The sequence below is a fragment of the Podarcis raffonei genome, chromosome 7 (genome assembly GCF_027172205.1).
Source record: "Podarcis raffonei isolate rPodRaf1 chromosome 7, rPodRaf1.pri, whole genome shotgun sequence".
Taxonomy (NCBI): domain Eukaryota; kingdom Metazoa; phylum Chordata; class Lepidosauria; order Squamata; family Lacertidae; genus Podarcis; species Podarcis raffonei.
In genome coordinates this window covers 88,869,917-88,891,661 of record NC_070608.1, presented here as the reverse complement: position 1 = coordinate 88,891,661, position 21,745 = coordinate 88,869,917, and the positions used below count along the sequence as shown (strand labels likewise).

At 43.4% G+C, this 21,745-nt stretch overlaps 2 protein-coding genes across 2 annotated transcripts; one reads left to right on the top strand and one right to left on the bottom strand.

Moving 5' to 3' along the window:
• The first annotated feature begins 5,642 nt into the window (after nucleotides 1–5,642).
• On the top strand, nucleotides 5,643–10,406 carry GRPEL1 (GrpE like 1, mitochondrial). The gene is made up of 4 exons (XM_053394924.1): nucleotides 5,643–5,777; nucleotides 7,761–7,926; nucleotides 8,577–8,658; nucleotides 9,687–10,406. The coding sequence occupies exons 1-4, from the start codon at nucleotides 5,680–5,682 to the stop codon at nucleotides 10,031–10,033; spliced, it is 693 nt and encodes a 230-aa protein (XP_053250899.1). The 5' UTR covers nucleotides 5,643–5,679; the 3' UTR covers nucleotides 10,034–10,406.
• Nucleotides 10,407–16,687: 6,281 nt separating this feature from the next.
• Nucleotides 16,688–21,675, bottom strand: TADA2B (transcriptional adaptor 2B). Its single transcript, XM_053394912.1, has 2 exons — nucleotides 21,259–21,675; nucleotides 16,688–20,252 (listed from the first exon to the last, which is right to left on the bottom strand). Exons 1-2 carry the CDS (start codon nucleotides 21,526–21,528, stop codon nucleotides 19,260–19,262), a joined length of 1,263 nt encoding a protein of 420 aa, XP_053250887.1. The 5' UTR covers nucleotides 21,529–21,675; the 3' UTR covers nucleotides 16,688–19,259.
• Nucleotides 21,676–21,745: the final 70 nt, after the last annotated feature.

Genomic DNA, 21,745 nt, shown 5'->3' with positions numbered 1-21,745 from the left:
ACCTTAGAGAAGATCTTTGCAGTGATTGTGCCCTGTGAAACAGTTTGTTATGTGCAGTGGGACATAACTTCACAGTTGTGATAGGTCTGTGGGTGTGGATGCTGAAGCAAGTGGCTTGAACCATTCAACACCCTTTCCCCCCCTCTCTCCCCAAGGCCAGAACTCTCAGCTCCTGTGGAGGATGTGTGCAGTAGCCAAAACAGAGTCAGGGCCTACCTGTGGCTGAGGTAGCAGAGGTTTGAACAGAGAATGAAGGTGATGGTTCTGTGCCACTGGAGCATCTGTGGAAGCTGCCTGACCAGCTTGAGGGGATCACTTGCTCACCTTATGTCTTGGAGGCAGCTGTGTCTGCTCCTTGTGACTGTGGTGGCCCCAACTAGCACTCTTGGGGCTCCCTGAAGGGGATTAGGACTGCCCCCCTGCTGTGATTGTGTGAGCAACCATGGTGCTTATTATAATTCCCCCCTCTTTTGCACACAAGGATGCCAAGAACCAGTCTATCAGCTGCCTTGCTGGATGCTGTGGCAGATATTTGGCAGGGCCCCCTTCTTCAGGATGCCAGAGTGCCAACAGCAGAACCCATAGAAGACCCACACAACCAATACATTTGCCACCAGTCAAATAATTGGTTTACAAACTTAATCCGTTCCGGAAGTCCATTCTTAAACCAAAGCGTTCTTAAACCAAGGTGTGCTTTCCCATAGCAGCAGGGGACTCAATTTACAAATGGAACACACTCAACAGGAAGCAGAACATGTTCTGCTTCCAAGGCAAAGTTCACAAACCAAAACACCTACTTCCACGTTTGCAGCGTTCTTAATCCAAGTTGTTCATAAACTGAGCTGTTCTTAAAGCAAGGTACCACTGTACATGTTCACCCCTTGGATGTATGGAGAGCCCCTCTGTGGATGTAGTCCCCATGTTGTATAGGCTAATGTTTAAAATGCCCCAGTATGGTTAGCTTTTTTCATCCCTCCCTCAAGTCCATGGGAATATGAGGGTGAGAACCTACTTTGCTCACATAACCATGACATACCTTTCCACCTCACAACAATGTACTGCTGCTCTGTCTTAATAAAGATCCTATCCCTGCTTACAAGTAAGACCATCTGCTGGTGTGTTTTGGGACTGGAGCCAGGACACCCTTTTGGCTTCATAAGCAAGGGCCTCTAGGCTGATCAGAAGCAAACACAAGGTGATAATGATGCCCACAGGGCTCATGAGTGAAGTTCCCGTGGGGTTGCAGGCTGTCAACAGAGTCAGAGAGGAGAATGGTGGTTCTGAGAAGAAAATCAATGGCAGGCACTGAGTAAAATGCCATGTGTGAGAAATCAATGAGAAGGCTTATGTGAAAAATTATCCTTATTGACAATGAATTCTGGAAGAACTGCCACAAATAAGCTCCAAGATACACTATGTTCTTTTCAGGAGTAACTTCATGTCTATTGAGGCTTAGTGTATATGTTTGTTTTTAAATTAGTAGGGTTTCAGTATCTTTCAGTTGATTCCTCTGGTCATTTAGATGGATCTTACTTTTTACATGAGAAGAAAGGAAGGAAGGAAGGAGGGAGGATCCCACACAATAGACTATTTCCACATGTCTGCTATGTGCATTCTCCACCCCAACCCCCATATTTGTTGGCACATATTATATTTGATCCTCTTAGGGCCATTTCTCACAACAATGTCTGTGTGTGGTGGCCATGAGAAAACAGCAGCTCAAACTGATTTCCATCCATTTCTACCAATCACTTGTTGAACACACTGCTGAATCCTGCTGCCACATGCCAGATTGGGTTTTTGCACATCACTGCCACTAATCCTCATTTAGAGTGGGTTCAGTGTTATATACTAAGATATGAAAGCTAGGAGCTAAATGGCACCTTAAACCTATGTAGGTTATGGGCACCACAACAGAATGTCTAGGTGCACTTTTTTATAAAAATAATACAAAGCTGAAAATGAATGAACTGCAGCTAAAATCTTATGTTCATTTTTCACATGGTTTAGCCTTCATCTGAAGACTGCAGAAAATGAAGCCATGCTTCCCCTGCCCACCCCCCTAATATTCTTATGAGGGTCCCTCAAAACACTGCCTTTCTGTAAGGCCAGCTGAGAGGTAGAACCTGTCAGCTTGCCTGACGCTGCAGCAATCTCTTGGAAGTCCTCAGTGCCAGCAGTGGTAGTTTTAATCTGAAATCTTAGGCGCAGTCCTGCGCCCAGAGCTCAGAAATGCTTGTGCTAATGAAATTCCCAGTTGTAAAATGCGCCTAGAACAATGGGAGTTTCGAATGCTGAGTAGGTTGCACTAACATACCAGAAGCTGAATCTAGTCTGTAGAAGGATGAGGGTCAGCAAACTGAGCTTCCATTCTAGAAAGACAACGGCCTTTTCCGGGAAATAGGTCAGTTGCCTGTTCTGACCTCAAGGAGAAAGACTGCAACTTGGGGAAACTCCTTGATCCATCTTTGTCACTACAGTCCCAGTTGACCTCTGGGACAAGGAGTGCCTTCCATCAACTTTGGCTGGTATACCAACTGCAACCATTACTGACCACAGTGGTCCATGCATTGGTAACTCCCTCTAACATTTCTCTGATGAAAATAGGGACATCCTATTCCATAATAATAACAAATTTATTCTTTATACCCCACCCATATGACTGGGTTGGCAGCTTCCAACATACATAAAAAAATAATAAAACATTAAACATTTAAAAAACTTCCCTATACAGGGATGCCTTTAGATGTCTTCTAAAGGTTGTATACTTACTTATCTCCTTGACTCGGGGATTGCATAACTCCATTCCCTCCAACATTTCTCTGATGAAAATAGGGACGTCCTAAGGAAAAGTGGGACATTCCAGGATCAAATCAGAAACTGGGGAAAAAATCACATCTGGCAACCAATGTTCCCCTTTGGTTTCAGATGGGTAAAGGTAAAGGGACCCCTGAACGTTAGGTCCAGTCGCGAACGACTCTGGGGTTGCGGCGCTCATCTCGCTTTACTGGCTGAGGGAGCCCGCGTACAGCTTCTGGGTCATGTGGCCAGCATGACTAAGCTGCTTCTGGCGAACCAGAGCAGAGCATGGAAATGCCGTTTACCTTCCCGCCAGAGTGGTACCTATTTATCTACTTGCACTTTTGGGTGTGCTTTTGAACTGCTAGGTGGGCAGGAGCAGGGACCGAGCAACAGGAGCTCACCCCATTGCAGGTTTTCGAACCACCGACCTTCTGATCAGTAAGCCCTAGGGTCTGTGGTTTAGACCGCAGCGCCACCTGCGTCTAAGAAGTCTAAAAAGCCTAGGACACAACTTTTCACAGCCCTCTAGTGGCTATGGTGGCTCATTTACCAGAAGTACAGTAATGTGTTTAGCATTAACTCTGAAAGTGTAGGCTCAATTTTGACCAAACTAAGCCTCCTAAAGCAAAACATACATCAAGATTCCCCCCCATCATAAAATCATAGAATCATATGACTTATAGACTTGGAAGGGATCCCCAAATGTCATCCAGTCCACCCCATCGCAAATATGACCATAAAACCTTCATCCCCCCTTATTTAATCTAACAGCATCAAACATGAAAGAAAAGAAAATGCTCAGTGTACTTCATGTTTCAGAAAGAGAACCCCCCCCAAACTGTATATAGGTCACATGATTCACACTGTCACAAAAGAAATACCGGTGTATATATATATATATATATATAGATAAATTGTCTCATCTGGGCCTGAGTGTTACATATAATTGAGTCAAGAAGTATCAGTCACAGTAAGAAATGTACTGTGTAAACAATACATGAAAATGGTGTGCCCCCGCCCAAACGGTGTCAATATTATTGTTGTTGTTGTTATTTATTTTATTTTTACCCCTGCCCATCTGACTGGGTTGCCCCAGCCACCCTGGGTGACTTTCAGCACATACAGTATAAAAGCATAATAAAATGTCGAACATAAAAAACTTCCTGATACAGGGCTGTTTTCAGATGTCTTCTAAAAGTTGTAGAGTTCTTTATCTCCTTAACATCCAATGGGAGGGTGTTCCAAAATACTTCACTAACTGACCAATTGTGTTTTGCCCACACCCCCCCAAGCCTGACTACGCCCATATTTCTGAACTATGCATTTTGAAGCCTATGGCGTGCATAGTGTGTCTCTTTGTGCAGAGAAAACTCAGCTTTCAACACATGGTGCTTCTAGCCAGTAGTTTCTTCTGGACTCTGTGCTGTTCATACATACAAGCCTTATGAGGAATGGTCGAGGGAGTTGGGTGTGTTCTGCCTGGTAAGGAGGAGACTGAGAGGAGATACTGAAGATGGAGCAAGCTTGTTTTCTCCTGCTCTGGAGGGTAGAACCTAAACCAATGGATTCCAACTAAACATCCGTAAGAACTTTCTGACAGTACGACCTGTTGGAGTCCCTTGAAAGGCGGTGGGCTCTCCTTGCTTTGAGGTTTTTAAGCAGAGGTTGAGTGGCCATCTGGCAGGCATGATTTGGTTGTGATTCCTGCATTGCATCGGGTTGGACCAGATGACCCTTAGGACCCCTTGCAACTTTACCATTCTAAATTTTGTTCAGTGCCCACATATGACATTGTCTTAATCAGAATGCCATCACATATTATTTACAATTTAATCTGGATTTACCACAGACAATCCAGTAACACACAAACACACACACACACAGAGAGAGAGAGAGAGAGAGAGAGAGCGCACTTGCTGAAAACAGTAAATCCGTTTTAAAAGCAGGAGGTGGGATGAGATGGTGTTATGATGCGACCGTGGTCATTCTGTGAACGCTGCAAAAACAGCTGCGTGTGTCAGCCACATGGGAGTTCATAGGTGCAGCAATAAAACTTCTAGCAGATTTGCAACCCTAGTATGGTTTCCAGTATGGTTTCCAATTGGAAGGGGGACTGCATGTTGAGATTCCTGCATTGAGGGGGTTAGACTAGATGACCCTCGGGAATCCTTTACAATTCGATGATTCTAGGAAACTACCGCATGGAAGCACCCCCGTTTAAGTTTTCGGTTTAATTTGACTTCTCCATTTAACATTGTGAGAGCGATAACGCCCCACATCTGGGGATAATGGACTGCACTGGCACTATTTTAAAATGCTGAAAAAAATTAAAACCCGAATAAGACCTGAGTGGGAAAGAACAGGTACTCTTTCTGCGACTTCACTTTATTTTGGCATGCGGGCACCTGGAGGCGTCTAAGCGCCAGTGCGCTAAAAATATTAACAATCAATTCGTAGATTTCTCAGTTGTTGCCTAATGCTTTTGCGTTGGGAGAGCGAGCACGGGTCTGACTGAACCCGGAAGTTAAATGCCAGTGTGAGTCTAATTATTAGATCTATAGCTGCCTTTTCCTCGGTTCTTGTCTGACTCGCGATTAGCTCGCTTTCAAAAGGCGAACTGCAGGCCCCGGATGTCGACATACCATTCTATTCCCTCCCTCTCACGCACGTGCTTCCGAGGGCGTGGCTGAATGGTCAGAGAAGAGGAGCACTCCGCTCGACCTGCCTGATGATTGGGCAGAGGCTGTTGCTGAGGTCGTCGCTGATTGGTTACATGGCCCAATCTGCCCGCTCGACCTGCCTGCTGATTGGGCGGAGGCGGTTTCCGTTGGTGCGTTTGGGGTGGGGGAGGGGAGGAGGAGGAGGCCGAGCGGCAACATGGCGGCGGCGAGAGGCGTGCGGTCCGTGTGGCGGCTGGCGGGGCTGGCGGCGCTGCCGGGGCGAGGCGCCTTTCTCGTTCCACAGCACCCGCAGCGGTAAGGCGGCAAAGGCGGCGGGACTCCGCCCTGTGGGAAAGGCCGGGAGGGCTCCGCGTGCCTGAGGCGAAGAGGCGGGAAGGCGGGCCCACAGCCCGACGGTCCCCCCGTATCCGCCCCCCGTCACGGAATCTGTTTTTATTTATTTTACATATTTCCCGTTCTTCGCATTTAATCCCTCGTTCCCCTCCAAGGGACTTAATGTTGCCCCCCCCCCGCTCCACCACCGCCCTGTGAGGCAGGCTGGGCGGAGAGGAGGCAGCTCCTGGCCCCCAAGGTCACCCCCAGGGAGCTTCACCAGCCTAGGGGCGGAATTTGAACCGTGGTCTCGCTCAGACCCTAGTCCATCACGTCACGCAGCCTGTCTTACTCCGGGAGGAGGTAGCTTTCCCGGTTTAGTTTCTCTGCGTGGACGGGGTTTCTCTTCTATTTACCGCCCCCCCCCTTTTCTCTCTTTCTCTTTAGGCAGTTGAATCCTTTCAGATTCTCCTTTGGCCAGTGCTTGGGGCAGTATTAAAAAGCTTTTCAATACCCGATCCATCTTAATAGCAAATGACTTGATTCCTTTTGAGCAGGAATTGCCTGCCTTGCACGTGCCAACGGGACGTTTTTGAAACCAGCGCGGGCAGTAGGGGATATTGGTTCACTTAAATATGCTGATACTTTAGAGCAGAGCTCACCAACCCCAGGTGAAACATAAAGGAGGGACAGTATAAGTCTCTTTTATCCCTTGTATTTTTATCCTGTGAACCACCTGAGATCTTTGGATGAAGGGTGGTATATAAATGTAATAAATAATAGATAACAATACTGTATAGATTTTTAAACTAAATGTGAACTAGCCCTAACTTTCCTGGGAGAGTTATGTACTTGGCTGTGTTTTGCAGCAATACTGTTCATTGTAGACAAGGAATCTGTGGCCCTCCAGATGTTGCTGGACTAGAACTCCCATGATCCCTGACTGTTGTCCTTACTAGCTGGAGCTGGTGGGAGTTGGAGTCTGACAGCAACTGGAGCACTACAGGGGAACCACACCTGCTGTACATACATATCTGGAAGTGATTCCTGTTGGAAAGGTGGTAAAATTTATGAGAAGACACTTAAAAGGACTGTGCTGCACATCTGTTCTTCAAAAATTAGTCAAACTTTGAAAAAACTTTTATGAGATTGTACACTTTTTTCTAGGTGATTAATTCTGTTCCTAATGGAGAAGTAGTGGGGCCTGTTTATGCATGATTAAATATTAAAATGTCAAGTTGTTTGAAGGAAGGTTATCCCTCTTTCTTATGTGGTTTTAAAAATATTTATGTTTTTATTGATATCTGCATACCAGTCTGTCACCACCACAAGGGATATGGACTGGAAGGATGTGCTGCAAAAACTGCATTGTGGTTCTTCAAGACTGAGAACCTGAGTAGACATTCCTTTTCCAAGAAAAAAAACCAAATGGGTTATTGGATTGGCCTCCCATTATATATAATCTTTTACTATTTGTATAGAGTTTTGCCGCATGGAATTCTATTCAGTGTGGTGCTAAAAAAATCATTCTAGCAGCATTCATTTTTGCTTGTCTGATGGAATAACCACCCCTCCCCTCCCTATACAGTGGTACCTCGGGTTACATTCGCTTCAGGTTACAGACGCTCCAGGTTACAGACTCTGTTAACCCAGAAATAGTACCTCAGGTTAAGAATTTTGCTTCAGGATGAGAACAGAAATTGTGCTCCGGTGGTGCGGCGGCAGCAGGAGTCGCCATTAGCTAAAGTGGTGCTTAAGGTTAAGAACAGTTTCAGGTTAAGAACGGACCTCCGGAACGAATTAAGTACTTAACCCGAGGTACCACTGTATACTATTCTGGGGATTCTGATGAGTCATGACCCTTCAGAGAAGATTTGGGGATAAGAGGTGGCAATGTGCTGGTGGCCTCTTGTACTCAGTCTTAAAAAGTTGCTTTGAGTTTTACTGAACCTGCTGTTGTTTCAGGACTTCTCAGCTGCTTTGCATAGTGACACAGGAGAAAGGCACTGGACCAAACTTGGAAGAAGAGCCAAACCAGACTCAACATGAACAAAAATCTGATACTGGCTCTTCTCAAAAGATGTTAATAGAGGAAAAGGCCAAACTAGAAGAACAATTAAAAGAAATTACTGTAAGACTCCTTTTGGTTTATATATTTGTATAGCCCTCAAACAGCAGATAGATAGGATATGCATATTACTTTTCAGTAGTTTCCTTTAGCAATTGGGTCTTGAAAGTGCTAGCATCAGAAAAGTGAGAATGTATGAGACTACCTGAGCTCTGTACATGTGGTCATTAATTTCCCCCCACTGGTGAACTAAAGTTGGATTTCATCTTTGTCTAAAAAGGGAATGGTTAAGTTTTTACCATGTATCTAGTTAATAATAGGACTTTTATCTTGTTTAATTAAATGGGCCCTGGTGCCACAAAAATAGGAGTGTCTCATGGTTTGCTGATGTTGCTCTTAATATTGCCATATAATTGTAGGATTTAACAGCATAGCAAATGGCTGGAGTAATATCTTTCCCTTTGTATTTCTGTCTTGCTTTTAACCATTATCCCCTCACTTGTGGGTCACAACATTTATAAAGTTCTATTAAAAACCTGACACATCACAAATTCAGTGTATCACTTGGAGGAAAAGACAGCTCTTTTGATCCAGGAGCACAGTTAGGATGGTGTGTTTGGTGGACTCATTCATTCTGTGTCTCCATTTCCTGGGAGTTTTTTACATAGGCAGTTGGTTTTACATTTCCACTGTTTATTTCCCCCCTTGTCCAGGACAAGTATAAACGTTCCCTGGCAGATGCAGAAAATCTGCGACAAAGAACTCAGAAATTGGTAGAAGAAGCAAAGTTATATGGTAGGTATAGGCTGTATTTGTTGTTACTAGCACTAGAACACCACATTAAACATAAATAAAAACTTAAGCTTGGAAATTCCAAAATGGTACTTCCACTCAGCTCATATGCTGTGCTGCTTCAAGAGATCTAGATACATACTTTTTCAGCTGGTGCATTGAATCAGTGAACATGATTCTTGTTTGGTTAGTAAGCATGAGAGAAAATATACAAGTGAGAGCAAGAACCTCTGTGGGCCATTTTGGTGATCAATGTGACATCATCATGGCACTAGGTAAAGCATTTCCCTTTGGTCTGAAGTCAAAAACAGCGCAGGCAAAGGCTTGGGTTTGCAGGTGCTGATGATCAGTTGATTGGTGGCACCTGGAAACCCTGCTTCCATTGCCCGGGTGATTTGAAGTCATACTTCACAGCACACAGGTAAACTGCAGTTTCACCTCTCCCACACTACTCCAAAGTCATATATGTCAGGTGTGTGTGACTTAGATGCGAAATTAGGACCTCCGCTGAGCCATAATAGGGATGCCAGGCTGGAAATTCACCACTGATCTTGACTGTAGAAAAAAGAATTTCACATGGTGGAGATTTTTGCAGCTTGAATTGCTTACTGCTTTGCCAAATTCCCCTTTCAGTTAAATTTTCAAGAGACAACATTGGGTCATTGTACAGAGCAGAAAAAATACACGTTTATCATATACACTGGTACCTTATTAAAACTTAGGCTTGAGGGTGGTTGTTTAAAGAGTTAAGTTACTTATAATTTTCTAGCTATAACTTTTATGCCCCCAATTCTACAAATGTATCCAAATATATTTTCATTAACATAAGGCTAAATCTGAATTTAATGGAGATTCAGTCGCACGTCATTTTTGGTATTGGTAATACTTGATAATGTATCTTTAACCATATACATGCCTAAGCTTTGAATCCTGGAAGAAAATATAAAATTAATGGTCCCTTTCATTGTCTGATGAAATGTTGATGCATCTTTAAGGATTATCTGAAATTTTATTTGCTTTTCTTGTTTTAGGAATTCAGAGTTTCTGCAAAGATTTGCTGGAAGTTGCTGATGTTCTGGAAAAAGCAACTGAGAGTGTTCCCAGAGAAGAACTCAAGGATGAAAATCCACATCTCAAAAACCTTTACGAAGGTCTTGTCATGACTGAGGTTCAAATACAGAAAGTGTTCACCAAACATGGCTTGATGAAACTGAATCCTCTTGGAGCCAAGTTTGATCCCTATGAGCACGAAGCATTATTCCACATTCCCATGGAAGGGAAAGAACCTGGCACTGTGGCTTTAGTATCCAAGGTGGGCTATAAGTTGCATGGCCGTACTTTGAGGCCTGCTTTAGTAGGTGTTGTAAAGGAACCTTAGCAGTCTAATCTTAGAGTGCCACAGAACCAATAGATGCCCAGATAAAGACTCACTAAACAGTGTGGGAGGCTAAACTAAATGGTGGAAGAAGCTTTAATACCAATGAAGCAATGTTGAAATGTGTTTTTAAAATGAATACCAATAATGTGGGGAATGCAAAGTGAGTGGTATGAATTGCAAGCATGAGTCATCTGTGCCCTGTGAATAATATTATGGTGATTAATGAAAGGTATTCTGCATTGTAATTAGGCAATTTAGTAACAATAATGCAATGTAGATTGTTCAGAATGAAAATCGGATCTTTTCAGTGTCGTGTTCTGTGTACAAATTAGCATTTTTGCTTATTCTTTTATGAATACAGAGTTGGACACCAGCCTAGTACTAACTTAAATAGCTTCTGTTCCCATGGAAAGCATCAAATTGTATGTCACATAACACAACTATTTGGTATGAGTGCCGTTAGCCTTTTCTATACTTAGTTTAGTATTGAATCACATTGCACGACCTTGAAATGACAATTGATCTAGAGATGTATTGAGACTATTACAAAGAAAAGAATAGCAAGTTCATTTAGTAACTGCTTGCAGACACACAACCAAATTAAGTGTTTTAAGAGTTCACAGACATCAGCTAGTTTTCATTGAAACCAGAATTTTTTAATACCTGCCGTTCCCTGCCTGCTTCATCAAAGTCCTCTGGCACATAGAAGAGTGCATGGGAGGTCAGAGGCAGTTGACCAACATAAAATATGAGCACTTCATCTTCTGAATTCTCTATGATACATTGGGAACAGCTTGTTAGGGATTTTGTTTTCTGAATCCTGCCAGTTAACTTTAAGAATGCCAAATGATCCCTACTGGATCAAACCCAAGGCCTATGTAGTTGAGCATCCTGTTTCCCAAAGTTGCATACCAGATGCTTATAGGAAGTGGGATGTGAGGACAGTCTCCTACTCCAGTTGTTCCCCAATGGCTGGTATTTGGAGACCTGGTGCTTCTGAGCCTTGAAGTAGCATATACCCACAGGTGGAGAACTGGAACCAGCTGGTGGACCGAGTTTGACAGGTGGGGCTGCCCACTTGTCAGTTACCTGACATCAAATGTCCAGTTTCTGCCCACATGATTTTAAATGACACTGCAGACAAAACTGTCTGCAAAGTGCTCTGACCAGCTGATCATCAGCACTTTTTCTGTTCCTGACATCAGGCATGTCTGGTGTAGAGCAGGTGGGCATATTGTGGCCAAAGTGACCTCATGGGCAAAATGAGGAATACTGGTGGCCTTAATTAGGTCTGTGGTCTGTGGCTTCCCTACCCCTGCATACAGCTATTGTGACTGGTACTTAATTGTGCATGAATTGGTCTAACCATCCTTTTAAATCCATCAAAGTTGTTGCCAGTGTTACAGATACTGCAAATGATACAATGATCACATTTCCACTTTCTTCATGCTTAATTTCTTACAATGTTTTATTTTCTGTATTTGCATTGATTTCCACCAGATGCAAAGTCATCAGTTTTGCAATATTTGATCCCAATATTTGGGATGATGATTGATCCCAGCAAGGATTAATATACAAATATTTTTACATTGGTCAACAGATAATTAGGAAGGTGCATGCTTTGTCGCTTTGCAAACAAAATGGCAAACTTATTTTTAAAAATGTTTAAATAATCTGACGTAGGCAGGTTACATCCATCCTTACTTGTCTTCAGGCCTGAGCCTTGTAGCACCACCTGCTCCTAGACTAGGGATAGGGAACATTTTGCCCCAACAGGCTTTCGCTCCCCATCCCTTCAGGACAAGTTCAACAAGCAGATGGAAAGAAGCTTTCTAAAAGTTTTACTCCTGCATTTTTGGGGTCTTGCCTATAAACAAACTGTCCAGAACAACCATTGCTTTTTTTCTGGCGGTAATCAAGGGTATGCAGCACTGGCACACACCCCCTTAAAAAAAAAGCACTGAGAACAACACGCTCAACATTTTATTCCTGTTTTGGTTTTACTTTTTTAAGCTGCAGATTTGGTAAATGGGTAAAACCCATTATCTATTTTTAGTGACAAATTTTTTTATTAACTTAGGTTGATGACTTGTACCAGTCTCCTGAACTATACAGCATAAAGTTAAAGTTGTTTTGTTAAGGGGGGGGGGAGTAGTTTTCCAGTTAATGAGTTTGATTTGGATAGTGGATAAACTTGCAAAGGAAAAATGTCACTAGTAAGTACTGGATGGTGATTTACGGTGACAGGCCTTTTTAATTGTTCACTTCTTGAGCAAGCAAGCCCCAGTGCTGAAGTATCAAACCAAGGAAACAAGTGAGTTAAGCAATGAAGCAACTAGAGGGTAAGTACCACCACATACTTGTTTAATTCAAGTACCTTAAACTAATAGGAGCTTAATCCTAGGGATGGAAAGTCTGTAGATAATCTAGTTTCATCTCTTCCTGTTAACTGGAATTGATTAAGCCCACGAGTTGAGCTACATTTCTTTCTGTATTGTGCTTTTTTCCAAATAAGGTCTACTTTACCTAATTTGCTGCATCAACAGTTGGGGAAGCTTAGCCAGGGCAATAAATTTGGAACAATCTAATGAGGGACTGTGCTCTAGTGATGAAACATCAAGCTACAGTAACAAAGCAAGTTAAGCAGTAGGGTGAGGTTGACACAGTGAAGAGGTCATGGCAGATTGCTCTGTCACTCTCCTTAGTGACCTAACAAAACCCAAGCTCCCAAGTAAACTACCTCAGTAAACAACAGCAACGGATATTCAGGTGGAGAGCCAGCAGGGTTGTGGGTTGTGGGGGATATCCAGTGTGTCACAAGTGTGACAATGCATACTGGTTATCAGGAAAGGTACCATCAGGGCTAAGAGAAATGTAGTATAATTAATGAGCGATGTCAAGGAAACTGTTAGAAGCAAGGCGGCTTCCTTCAGAAAGTGGAAGTCTAATCCAAAAAGGAACAAGAGGGAACACAAACTTTGGCCAAAAAAATGCATGCAGATAAGGGATGCAAAAATAAATTCAATACAGTTGGTGCCTCAACCCGAGGCACCACTGTATTGAATTCTTTTTTGCATCCCTTATCTGCGTGCATTTTTTTGTACTTAATTTGTTCTGGAGGTCCGTTCTTAACCTGAAGCACCACTAATGGGGCCTCCCGCTGCTGCTGCGCCTCCGGAGCACGATTTCTGCTCTCATCCTGAAGCAAAGTTCTTAACCCGAGGTACTATTTCTGGCTTAGCAGAGTCTGTAACCTGAAGTGTATGTAACCTGAAGCATATGTAACCCGAGGTACCACTGTAATCATATTGCTAAAAACTTGCAAAACTAACCACAGCTTTTAAAAAATGCATCAGAAGCAAGAAACCAGCTAGGGAGGTGTTTAGACCTTTGGATAACAAGAGAGTAAAAAGTGTGCTGAAGGAGAAAAAAGACACTACAGAGAAGCTGAATGAAATATTTGCATCGGTTTTCAGAGAGATGTAGGGCAGACAAACCGAGGAAAACAATGATTACAAGATGCTTACGTTTTAAGCCTTATTAACAAATGAAAAATAAAAACAAATCACCAGGTGATCTAGTTCACATTGTGTACTTCGGACTTTTAAAAGCTTTTGCCAAAGTTCCTCACCAAGGATTCCTAAGTTTAGCAGTCATGGAATAGGAAAGGTTATCTTATGGTTCAGTAACTAGTTAAGAAACAGGAAGCACGCTAGGAATCAATGGGTAGTTCTTCCAGTGGAGGAATGTAGAAAGTGGAATCTCCCCGCCCCCAAAGATCAGTGTTGAGACATTTGCTTTTTAACTTGTTCATATGTGATCTGGAGGTTGGGATGAGCAGTGCGGAAGCCAAATTTACTAATGATACTGAATTGTTCAAGAGGGCTAAAACAACAAGAGATTGTGAGGAGCTTTGAAACCAGGTGAAAGACAGTTATGGTATATGGCAAATCCAGTTAAATGTAAGCAAGTTTAAAGTGATGCACAATGGGGCACAAATAAAATCCTAATTTTGCATATGAGGTTGAGGTCTGAACTGGCAGTGACTAGGAAAGAGATCTTGGGGTCGCAACAGATAGCTCATTGAACTCAATTCGTGGCAGCTGTGAATTGAATTCAGTCTTGGGCATCTTTAGGAAAGGGACTGCCAATATAATAATTTATGAGGTGACCACATTTAGAGTACTGTGTGCAATTCTAACTGCATCACCTAAAAAAGGACAGTGCAGAGCTAGAAAAGGGCAACCAAAATGATCAACTGCCCATCCTTTGAGGAAATGTTATGACATCTGAGGCTGTTTAGTAAGAAAAGGCAAGGGTGAGGGCATGACAGAGGTGTGTGAGATTGTGCATCACCCAGAGAAAGTGGATCAGGAGAGGATTTTCTTCCTCTTCCTAGATCCAGGGTCATCTAATGAAGCTATATCAGTTAACCAAAACTAAAAGCCAAGTCAAGCTTACCTGACATACACATCAGAGATTCAGGGCAGACAAAAGTACTTCTTCACAACAGCTTAGTTATTTGCAGTTTGTTGCCACAAGATATAGTGATGGTCATCAACTTGGATGGCTTTAAAACAGGACTAGACAAATCCATGGAGGATGGAGCTATCAATTGCTACTAGCCTTGATGGCTATGTATGGTCATCGTTGGGTGCGGTATGCTTCTATACCGGTTGCTGGGAACCACAAAGTCGGGAAAGTGCATGACCTGCTTGGTCACTCTGAAAACAGCATGCTGAATTAGATGGGCCTTTGGTCTGACTCAGCAGGGCTCTTGTCTTAATTAGCTGTTGTTGTGTTGTTGTTTTTTAAAAAAACAACTCAGATTTGTGCATTGACTGGCCTTTTAAATGTCAGATTACATATTGCTATGCTTTTAATTTGTCCTTTAGTTGACACTCGTGTCATACTCTACTCCTAGATGCACTTGCAAAAATTCCTCCCCATACAGCCAACTGTGGTTTCCAAAGTTCTGCTGAACTCCAGACATACAAATGCATGCTTGAAACTGTTGTGAAACCCTCTTGAAGCTGCTCACTATTGTTATATGCTACTTGTTCTTTATGATAACTTTTGCACATGATGATGATCACAAAGACTGAATGTGTCTTTGTATATGAATGGGAATGGCCATCTAGGGCTAGCTGTAGTATGTGATAGATCACCCTCAACTATAATGGAGCATAGCCTCTACTTTTAAACATGAAAACATACAGTCCCAAATGATGATACAGGAAGGGAGATGTGTATGGACTTCTAGCTTTTCCAGCTGCTTGGAGTTCCTAGCAAGTGCAAAAACAAGTAGACATACCTCCCTCCTCCCCACAAGTCACAACTGCACAGCCAGAATATAGGCTTCTTCTCAACTATGTGGAGCATGAAGATTACCATTTCTCCTGCATTGGTCAGAAGCCTGGGAATTGTGCTCTCTGGAAACTGGCTCAGCACTTCCCATGGTGAATGAAATTATGGAGTCCTGCCAACATCATGTATGGAAAAGGAAATATATAGTATAGAGTAATAGTACCTGTGTAGTAGTATATATTGCTTTAAAATGATTTGCCTCTCATGTGCACGGATACTTTATGCTACATCCGATTAGAAAAGAGAGTGGTAAGAAATGAATTGATAATTTTAACACCCTTCCTCTTCAAATTGTGAACTGGGCTAAGAGTGTTAACTTGACACATGCCTGTGAAAAGTATGTCTGATGTCTTTCCTGAACTATTTCTGCCAGAGCACTTTCTCCATGGGTTACATTCCCTTGTGGGTGATATTCAGGGAAGTACGTGCTGATAGTAGGTACATCCAGAGCCAAAATGTAGGTATAGTCCGAAGTAGAAATGGTTAGAACAGCCTTTGTATTATAGGCTGCATTCTAAGCCATGGAAAAGTCAGGGACTTTATCCTGCAAAGTTGTACCATTAGTTAAAGGCTTGTGTCTGCACAATAGGACTCCTTCCTCTCCTCAGCAGATTCGGAGGCCGATGGGGAAAGGAAATCTCATTGGATGGGTGGAAGTCCTTGTGCTAATGGGATAACTTTGCTGGATATAGCATCCACCTCTTCTGGCGTGCAAGAGGCATCCAAGCACAAGGGTGTGTAGTATAATTTTGGTGAGGTGTAGCCTGGGCAGTCTTTGAGACATGAATGTGAAGGCCTGGAGTTGCATTTGGCCCCTGCAGCTGAGGTTTCCACCCACAATAAGCATTAAAATCTCAATGTTTCTTTTAACTGTTAAAAGCTAATAAATAATTATGTGTTCCTGAAAGGTACCCCTGACTCTGGGGTTGCATGCTCATCTTGTTCTATAGGCCGAGGGAGCCGGCGTTTGTTCGCAGACATGTGGCCAGCACGACTAAGCTGCTTCTGGCAAACCAGAGCAGCGCACGGAAACGCTGTTTACCTTCCTGCCGGAGCGGTACCTATTTATCTACTTGCACTTTGATGTGCTTTCAAACTGCTAGGTGGGCAGGAGCTGGGACCGAACAACGGGAGCTCACCCTGTTGCGGGGATTCGAACCACCAACCTTCTGATTGGCAAGCCCTAGGTTCTGTGGTTTAGACCACAGCGCCACTGTGGTTCCTTACATGCCCATATTTCTCTTACTAGATTTCAGTCACCCTTAAATAATTTTAATGAAACATTAGTTATATTAAAGTATTTATTCACTATAGTTTTGCTTAGAGGCTTTGCATGAATGTGAAAATGCCACACTGTAAAGACCTTTGCAGAAGTGTAATAAATATTAACACATTTAAAAATTGTTCAGATTATCAAATAAGTTATATTTAGCACCAGTTGCTCCTCTTAAGCAACATTAAAAGGGCTGCCAATGAAATATAAGGCTTACATCAACCTTGTTTAGCAGATGTATTGATTAACATTCAGGAAACTACAGTTATGGCACTAGAGCTAAATACATTTAGATAGTGGTACTCATGTTAACAAAGTTTACCAGTTTTTTGAAGGGCAGGAATAACAAAACATGTCTGTCATTACTTAGGGTTAGTTGTGCTTCAGTCCTTTTGGACTGACCTGGATGGAACAGTGCATTGACCATAAAACACTGCATAGTTTCTGACCAGAGTAGACTTATTGTCAAAAACAAAGTATCATAATTAAAGTCACATATAAAATGAGAGAAAATCTTTGCTTTGTCAATCAGAAGAGAACACAAACTGAAGAAGAACACTATTGTTTCCTCAGGGACCTTTGTGCTATTTCTAGTCCATTAGTGGCCAGAAAGTGGAATGTGCAAGAGCTGCCGAGCTACACATGTATACAGCTGAAAAAGAGTAGGGATTAAACACCAGCACATGCAACAGCAGAGAAATGGATCTAGAGGTGCAGTAGAGTGAGATGGCAAATGGCATGTCCTTTCTGAACACTTCTGACCACTGGATGTGTAAGGAGCCACATATCAGTGACAGGTTTGTGCTGTGCCTCCCTCTGATGTGTTATTCATTGCACTAGGGGGAGGTGACACATTTAAAATTGAATCTACCAGCTGGTGTGGTTTATAAAGTGGGAGAATTCAGAATTTTGTGTAAGGTGTATATCAACTCTGAATTCACAGGAGTTTGAGGAATAATCTGTAATCCTGAATAGTTAAGATTCTGTAACTGTTAGTAAACCCCAGTCATCAAGGAAGCTGGTGGTGAAACCTACTTATGGTAGAGCTGCACATGAAGATCAGTGTTTTCAAGGCCCAGATATGGTTTAGCAGGCCAGAAGCATCCCTTTAGCCCTGGGCATTATCACCACAAGCCAATGAAGCCTTTGATGTGGACAGGAGAGCTTGCAGAAGTGCTTTTAAAAAAACTTTTTCCATATACACCATACAGGAAGCTGTTCTTTAGCCGCAGCCCCACTTCATAAGTTTGTATAAAGGACAAGGCCCCTGGGCACACAGTCAACTGCCCTAGAATTGGAGAACTGAGAGAGACCATGAAGGTCATCTAGTTTAACCCCCTGCAGTGCAGGAATCTTTTGCCCAACATGAGGCAAATGAAGAATTGCATGCTCTCCAGACTGAGCTATCCCAGACTGGATTGTGGTAACAGCAAAGTTATACTTTGTCCCAACAGCTGATAAATGAGCATTTGCATTTGACACGACCCTTTTCAAGCTTACTCTTTTGATAACTATGCTACCTGCTGCATTAAGAGGCAATTTGGCCTAAATCAGGCCTGCCTGCATAATTTGTAATCCAGGCAGCAGCTTAGAAAGCCTCAATATTTTTGCTTCTTGCCCAAGTCTGAAAAACCAAGGAACCTGTTAAGATCCCACCCACCTGTCATAGTTTCAAGTGGTGCAAACTTCCCGTAAGCACAAATTGTGACAGTGGATTCTACTGAGCCAGGTAGTGCCTACCCCCATGTAACGGGTGTGTGTGTATGAGATTTCTACATGAATCCAGAGAAAACCTTTGTGCATGCAAAGATTCTTCACTCTGTGCCTTTAGTCACAGAAATAGTGTCATGTAGAGCTGCTGGCCAACCACTACATTCAGAACCACAATGCCAGTTACTTGCCAAAGACAAGTCATGGGTTTATATTCAGCTAGCTGGTGGAGCCAGTCTACTCTTAAAATTGCCATGCGTACACTCAAGCAAGTGAGCAGATACCCTTTAATGCCCTCTTGAATTGCGTTCATTATGCTCTTCTACTGTTGCAGCAAAATATATTGTTTTGGCAATGAACAATAGCTTATAGCTAAGGATCTTCACTAAAAATCTTAATTTCTCTGTGCTTTTGAAGTTTAGTACCCAGGATTTAGTAAAAAGACACATGCACCCCAATCCTATTCAAGTTTACTCAACAGCAAGTTCCTCTGAATTCAGTCAGATTTACTCCCCAAGTAAGTATACAGAGGACTGCAGCCTCACTCTGCACTATGTCCGTAAGAAGCTGAAGGTCTCCCCCTCTCCACACAGCTTCTACAGCAGAGGTGGATCACAGTAACTACTGCCACATTTGCTATACTAGTCAAAGATAAGTGTGTCACATATCCCACAATTATTTTAAAAGCAATTTCCTCCTCTCAAGAAAGCTGTCTGGGTTGCAAAGTTCAATCTAGCATTTGCATGATTCAATACAGAAGAATCCAGTTCAGTTTAGGATTTTAAGCTTTTACAAGAGAATCCTAGGTTTTAAGAAAAGGATAAGCAAGTGAAGTGACTATTAGTTCATACTATTTCAAGGGAGAAAGAACAAGATTCAAGAGGCATCCCTGGATATCCAACCACTTTCAGTTAAGAAGTTCAAAATCCTTTTCTTTAGTACCTTATCCAGGTAACTAGGAAGGCGACTTTTTGATGGAATGCCCTGCCTTTTTTGGAGATGATCTTTAATGATAATAGTTTTAACAGTCACGTAACGTGCTGGACTCAGATTAATAGAGCTACAAAGCACTTTCTCTCGGTCAGATAACAGTTCAAAGCCAGGTAAGTTTTCAATTGCTGCAAATTCCCCATCTTTCCCATCTTCTTTCCCCCTCTTTGAAGTACCAATATTTTTATTTTCCTTCCTTTTCTCTCGTTTGTGTCTAGCTGCTTCATATTCTGCAGATTCTTCCATTTTTGTTATACCATTCCGCCGATATCGTTGTAGTTCCCTAATCTTGGTTCGAAGTACTTTCTCTTTGTGCAAGTTTTCAAAGAAATCATCAAACTCCTTGCAAGACATAAACTGATAAAGAGACCTTAATTTTAACCGCAGCTCTTTTTCTTCTTTTGTGATTTTGCGTTTTGAAGGTTTTTCTTTATCTCTTCTGTCTTTGCCTAAGAAAGCAGGGACCAAGTTGTAGTCACGGGCAATGTTCTTTCGTCTCTGTCTCTCCTTCAGTTTTCTTACATACATGTCCACATGAGCTCTTTTTAATTCTATTTCGACATCATCATCATCATAGTTTACTGAAAGGCCACTGATTAGAGTCTCTGCATCTTGGTCATATTCAATCTCATAATCATCTCGAAGTGGCATATATCCCAGCTGCTGCTGTTCAGCCACTGATATATCTAGAGGTGGCAGAGGCATGGTCAGGCTAGGTGAAAGTGGGCCACCGGTTGGGCAGGTGTGATCAGTCACTCTGTTGGGAATAACATCAGGGATGCAGGCTTTCCCAAGGTTACCATGTATATACATGCTTACATAGTGTTCCATCACTTCCTGAGGCGTTCGTGATGCTCCAACATGAGCAGCCATATCTTCCTAGAATAAAATTAAAATTAAATATATGAAGACCTTTAAAATTGTAAGATTATCCCATATACAGTATGTAAGGTAAAGGGTAAAGGGACCCCTGACCATTAGGTCCAGTCGTAACCAACTCTGGGGTTGCGGCGCTCATCTCGCTTTATTGGCTGAGAGAGCCGGCGTACAGCTTCCGGGTCATGTGGCCAGCATGACTAAGCCGCTTCTGGCGAACCAGAGCAGTGCACAGAAACGCCATTTACCTTCCCGCCGGAGCAGTACCTATTTATCTACTTGCACTCTGACGTGCTTCCAAAATGCTAGATTGGCAGGAGCAGGGACTGAGCAACGGGAGCTCACCCCGTCGGGGGGATTCGAACTACTGACCTTCTGATTGGCAAGTCCTAGGCTCTGTGGCTTAACCCACAGCGCCACCCACATCCCTATACAGTATGTAATAAATGTCAATTTCTAGATAAGAGCAGTGGCATTCCTTCATAAAACTATCGAGAGTAATATTTCACATTATAATACTTTTAAATAGTGTTAATGAATGCTAGGGCTTGTTCATACCAAGGATTTACCCCAATCAGCAATGATAGTTTGTTATATGCACACACAAAGATCAAGTAGTCCCTAACTGTCCATTCCTTTCCCCACAAATTCACATCTTGATACATACATATTAAACTGGAGCTCTCTAAAAGAACAGTATTAAATGTATCCAATGGTGGCTTTTTTCTTGTGTTCTCAAACTGCCGCCAGGACCCTCTTGAGATGGCTGAAAATTACTCAGCCCACCAGTCACAACAGAGTGACAGATGAAGTCCTAATCAGCTGATAAGTAATGGCATTTTCTAATGATATTTAACCCATCTTTGGAAATTTTTTAATTCTTGGCCGTAGTTCATCCAGAAAGCATCGCAAAAGGGTGAATGGCCCGGGACGCGAATGAGGCGGGGGGGGGGCGCCCAGGGAGCGCGATAAGAGGCCGGAGCCCGAGGCGGAGCGCCCTCTCCCTCACCCAGTTGCCGAAGCCGAACTGCTCGATGGCGTCCAGCAGGAGCTGCTCTTCGCGGCTGCTCCAGCCGCCCTCGGCCTCGGCGCCCCAGAGCGTGAAGCGCCCGCCGTCCACCAGCTGGTAGCCGTGCCAGCGCCGGTGAGGCCCGATCTCCGCGCCCGCCGAGAAGCACTCGGGGCACAGCTCGATGTCGGCGCACTCGGTGCAGCGGAAGCGCAGCGAGCTGACTTCGGCCAGGCAATACACGCAGTACTTCTTGCCCAGCTCCGCCATCTTGGTTCCCCCCGCCCTCGGGAAAATAACAAGGGGGGGGGAGACCGGCGCACAGCTGACGTTGGAGAGACTGCGCCGGGGAAGAGGCTGAGCAGGCCCCGCCCCCGCCTCGCCCCTCCGCCTATCGGCGCCCGAGGCCGGCGCGGCCAATCGAGCTTCGAGGCTCGGCGTCGCGCTTCCTCTGGCGCCGCCGGTTGAGCGGCTCTCCCCTTCGCCT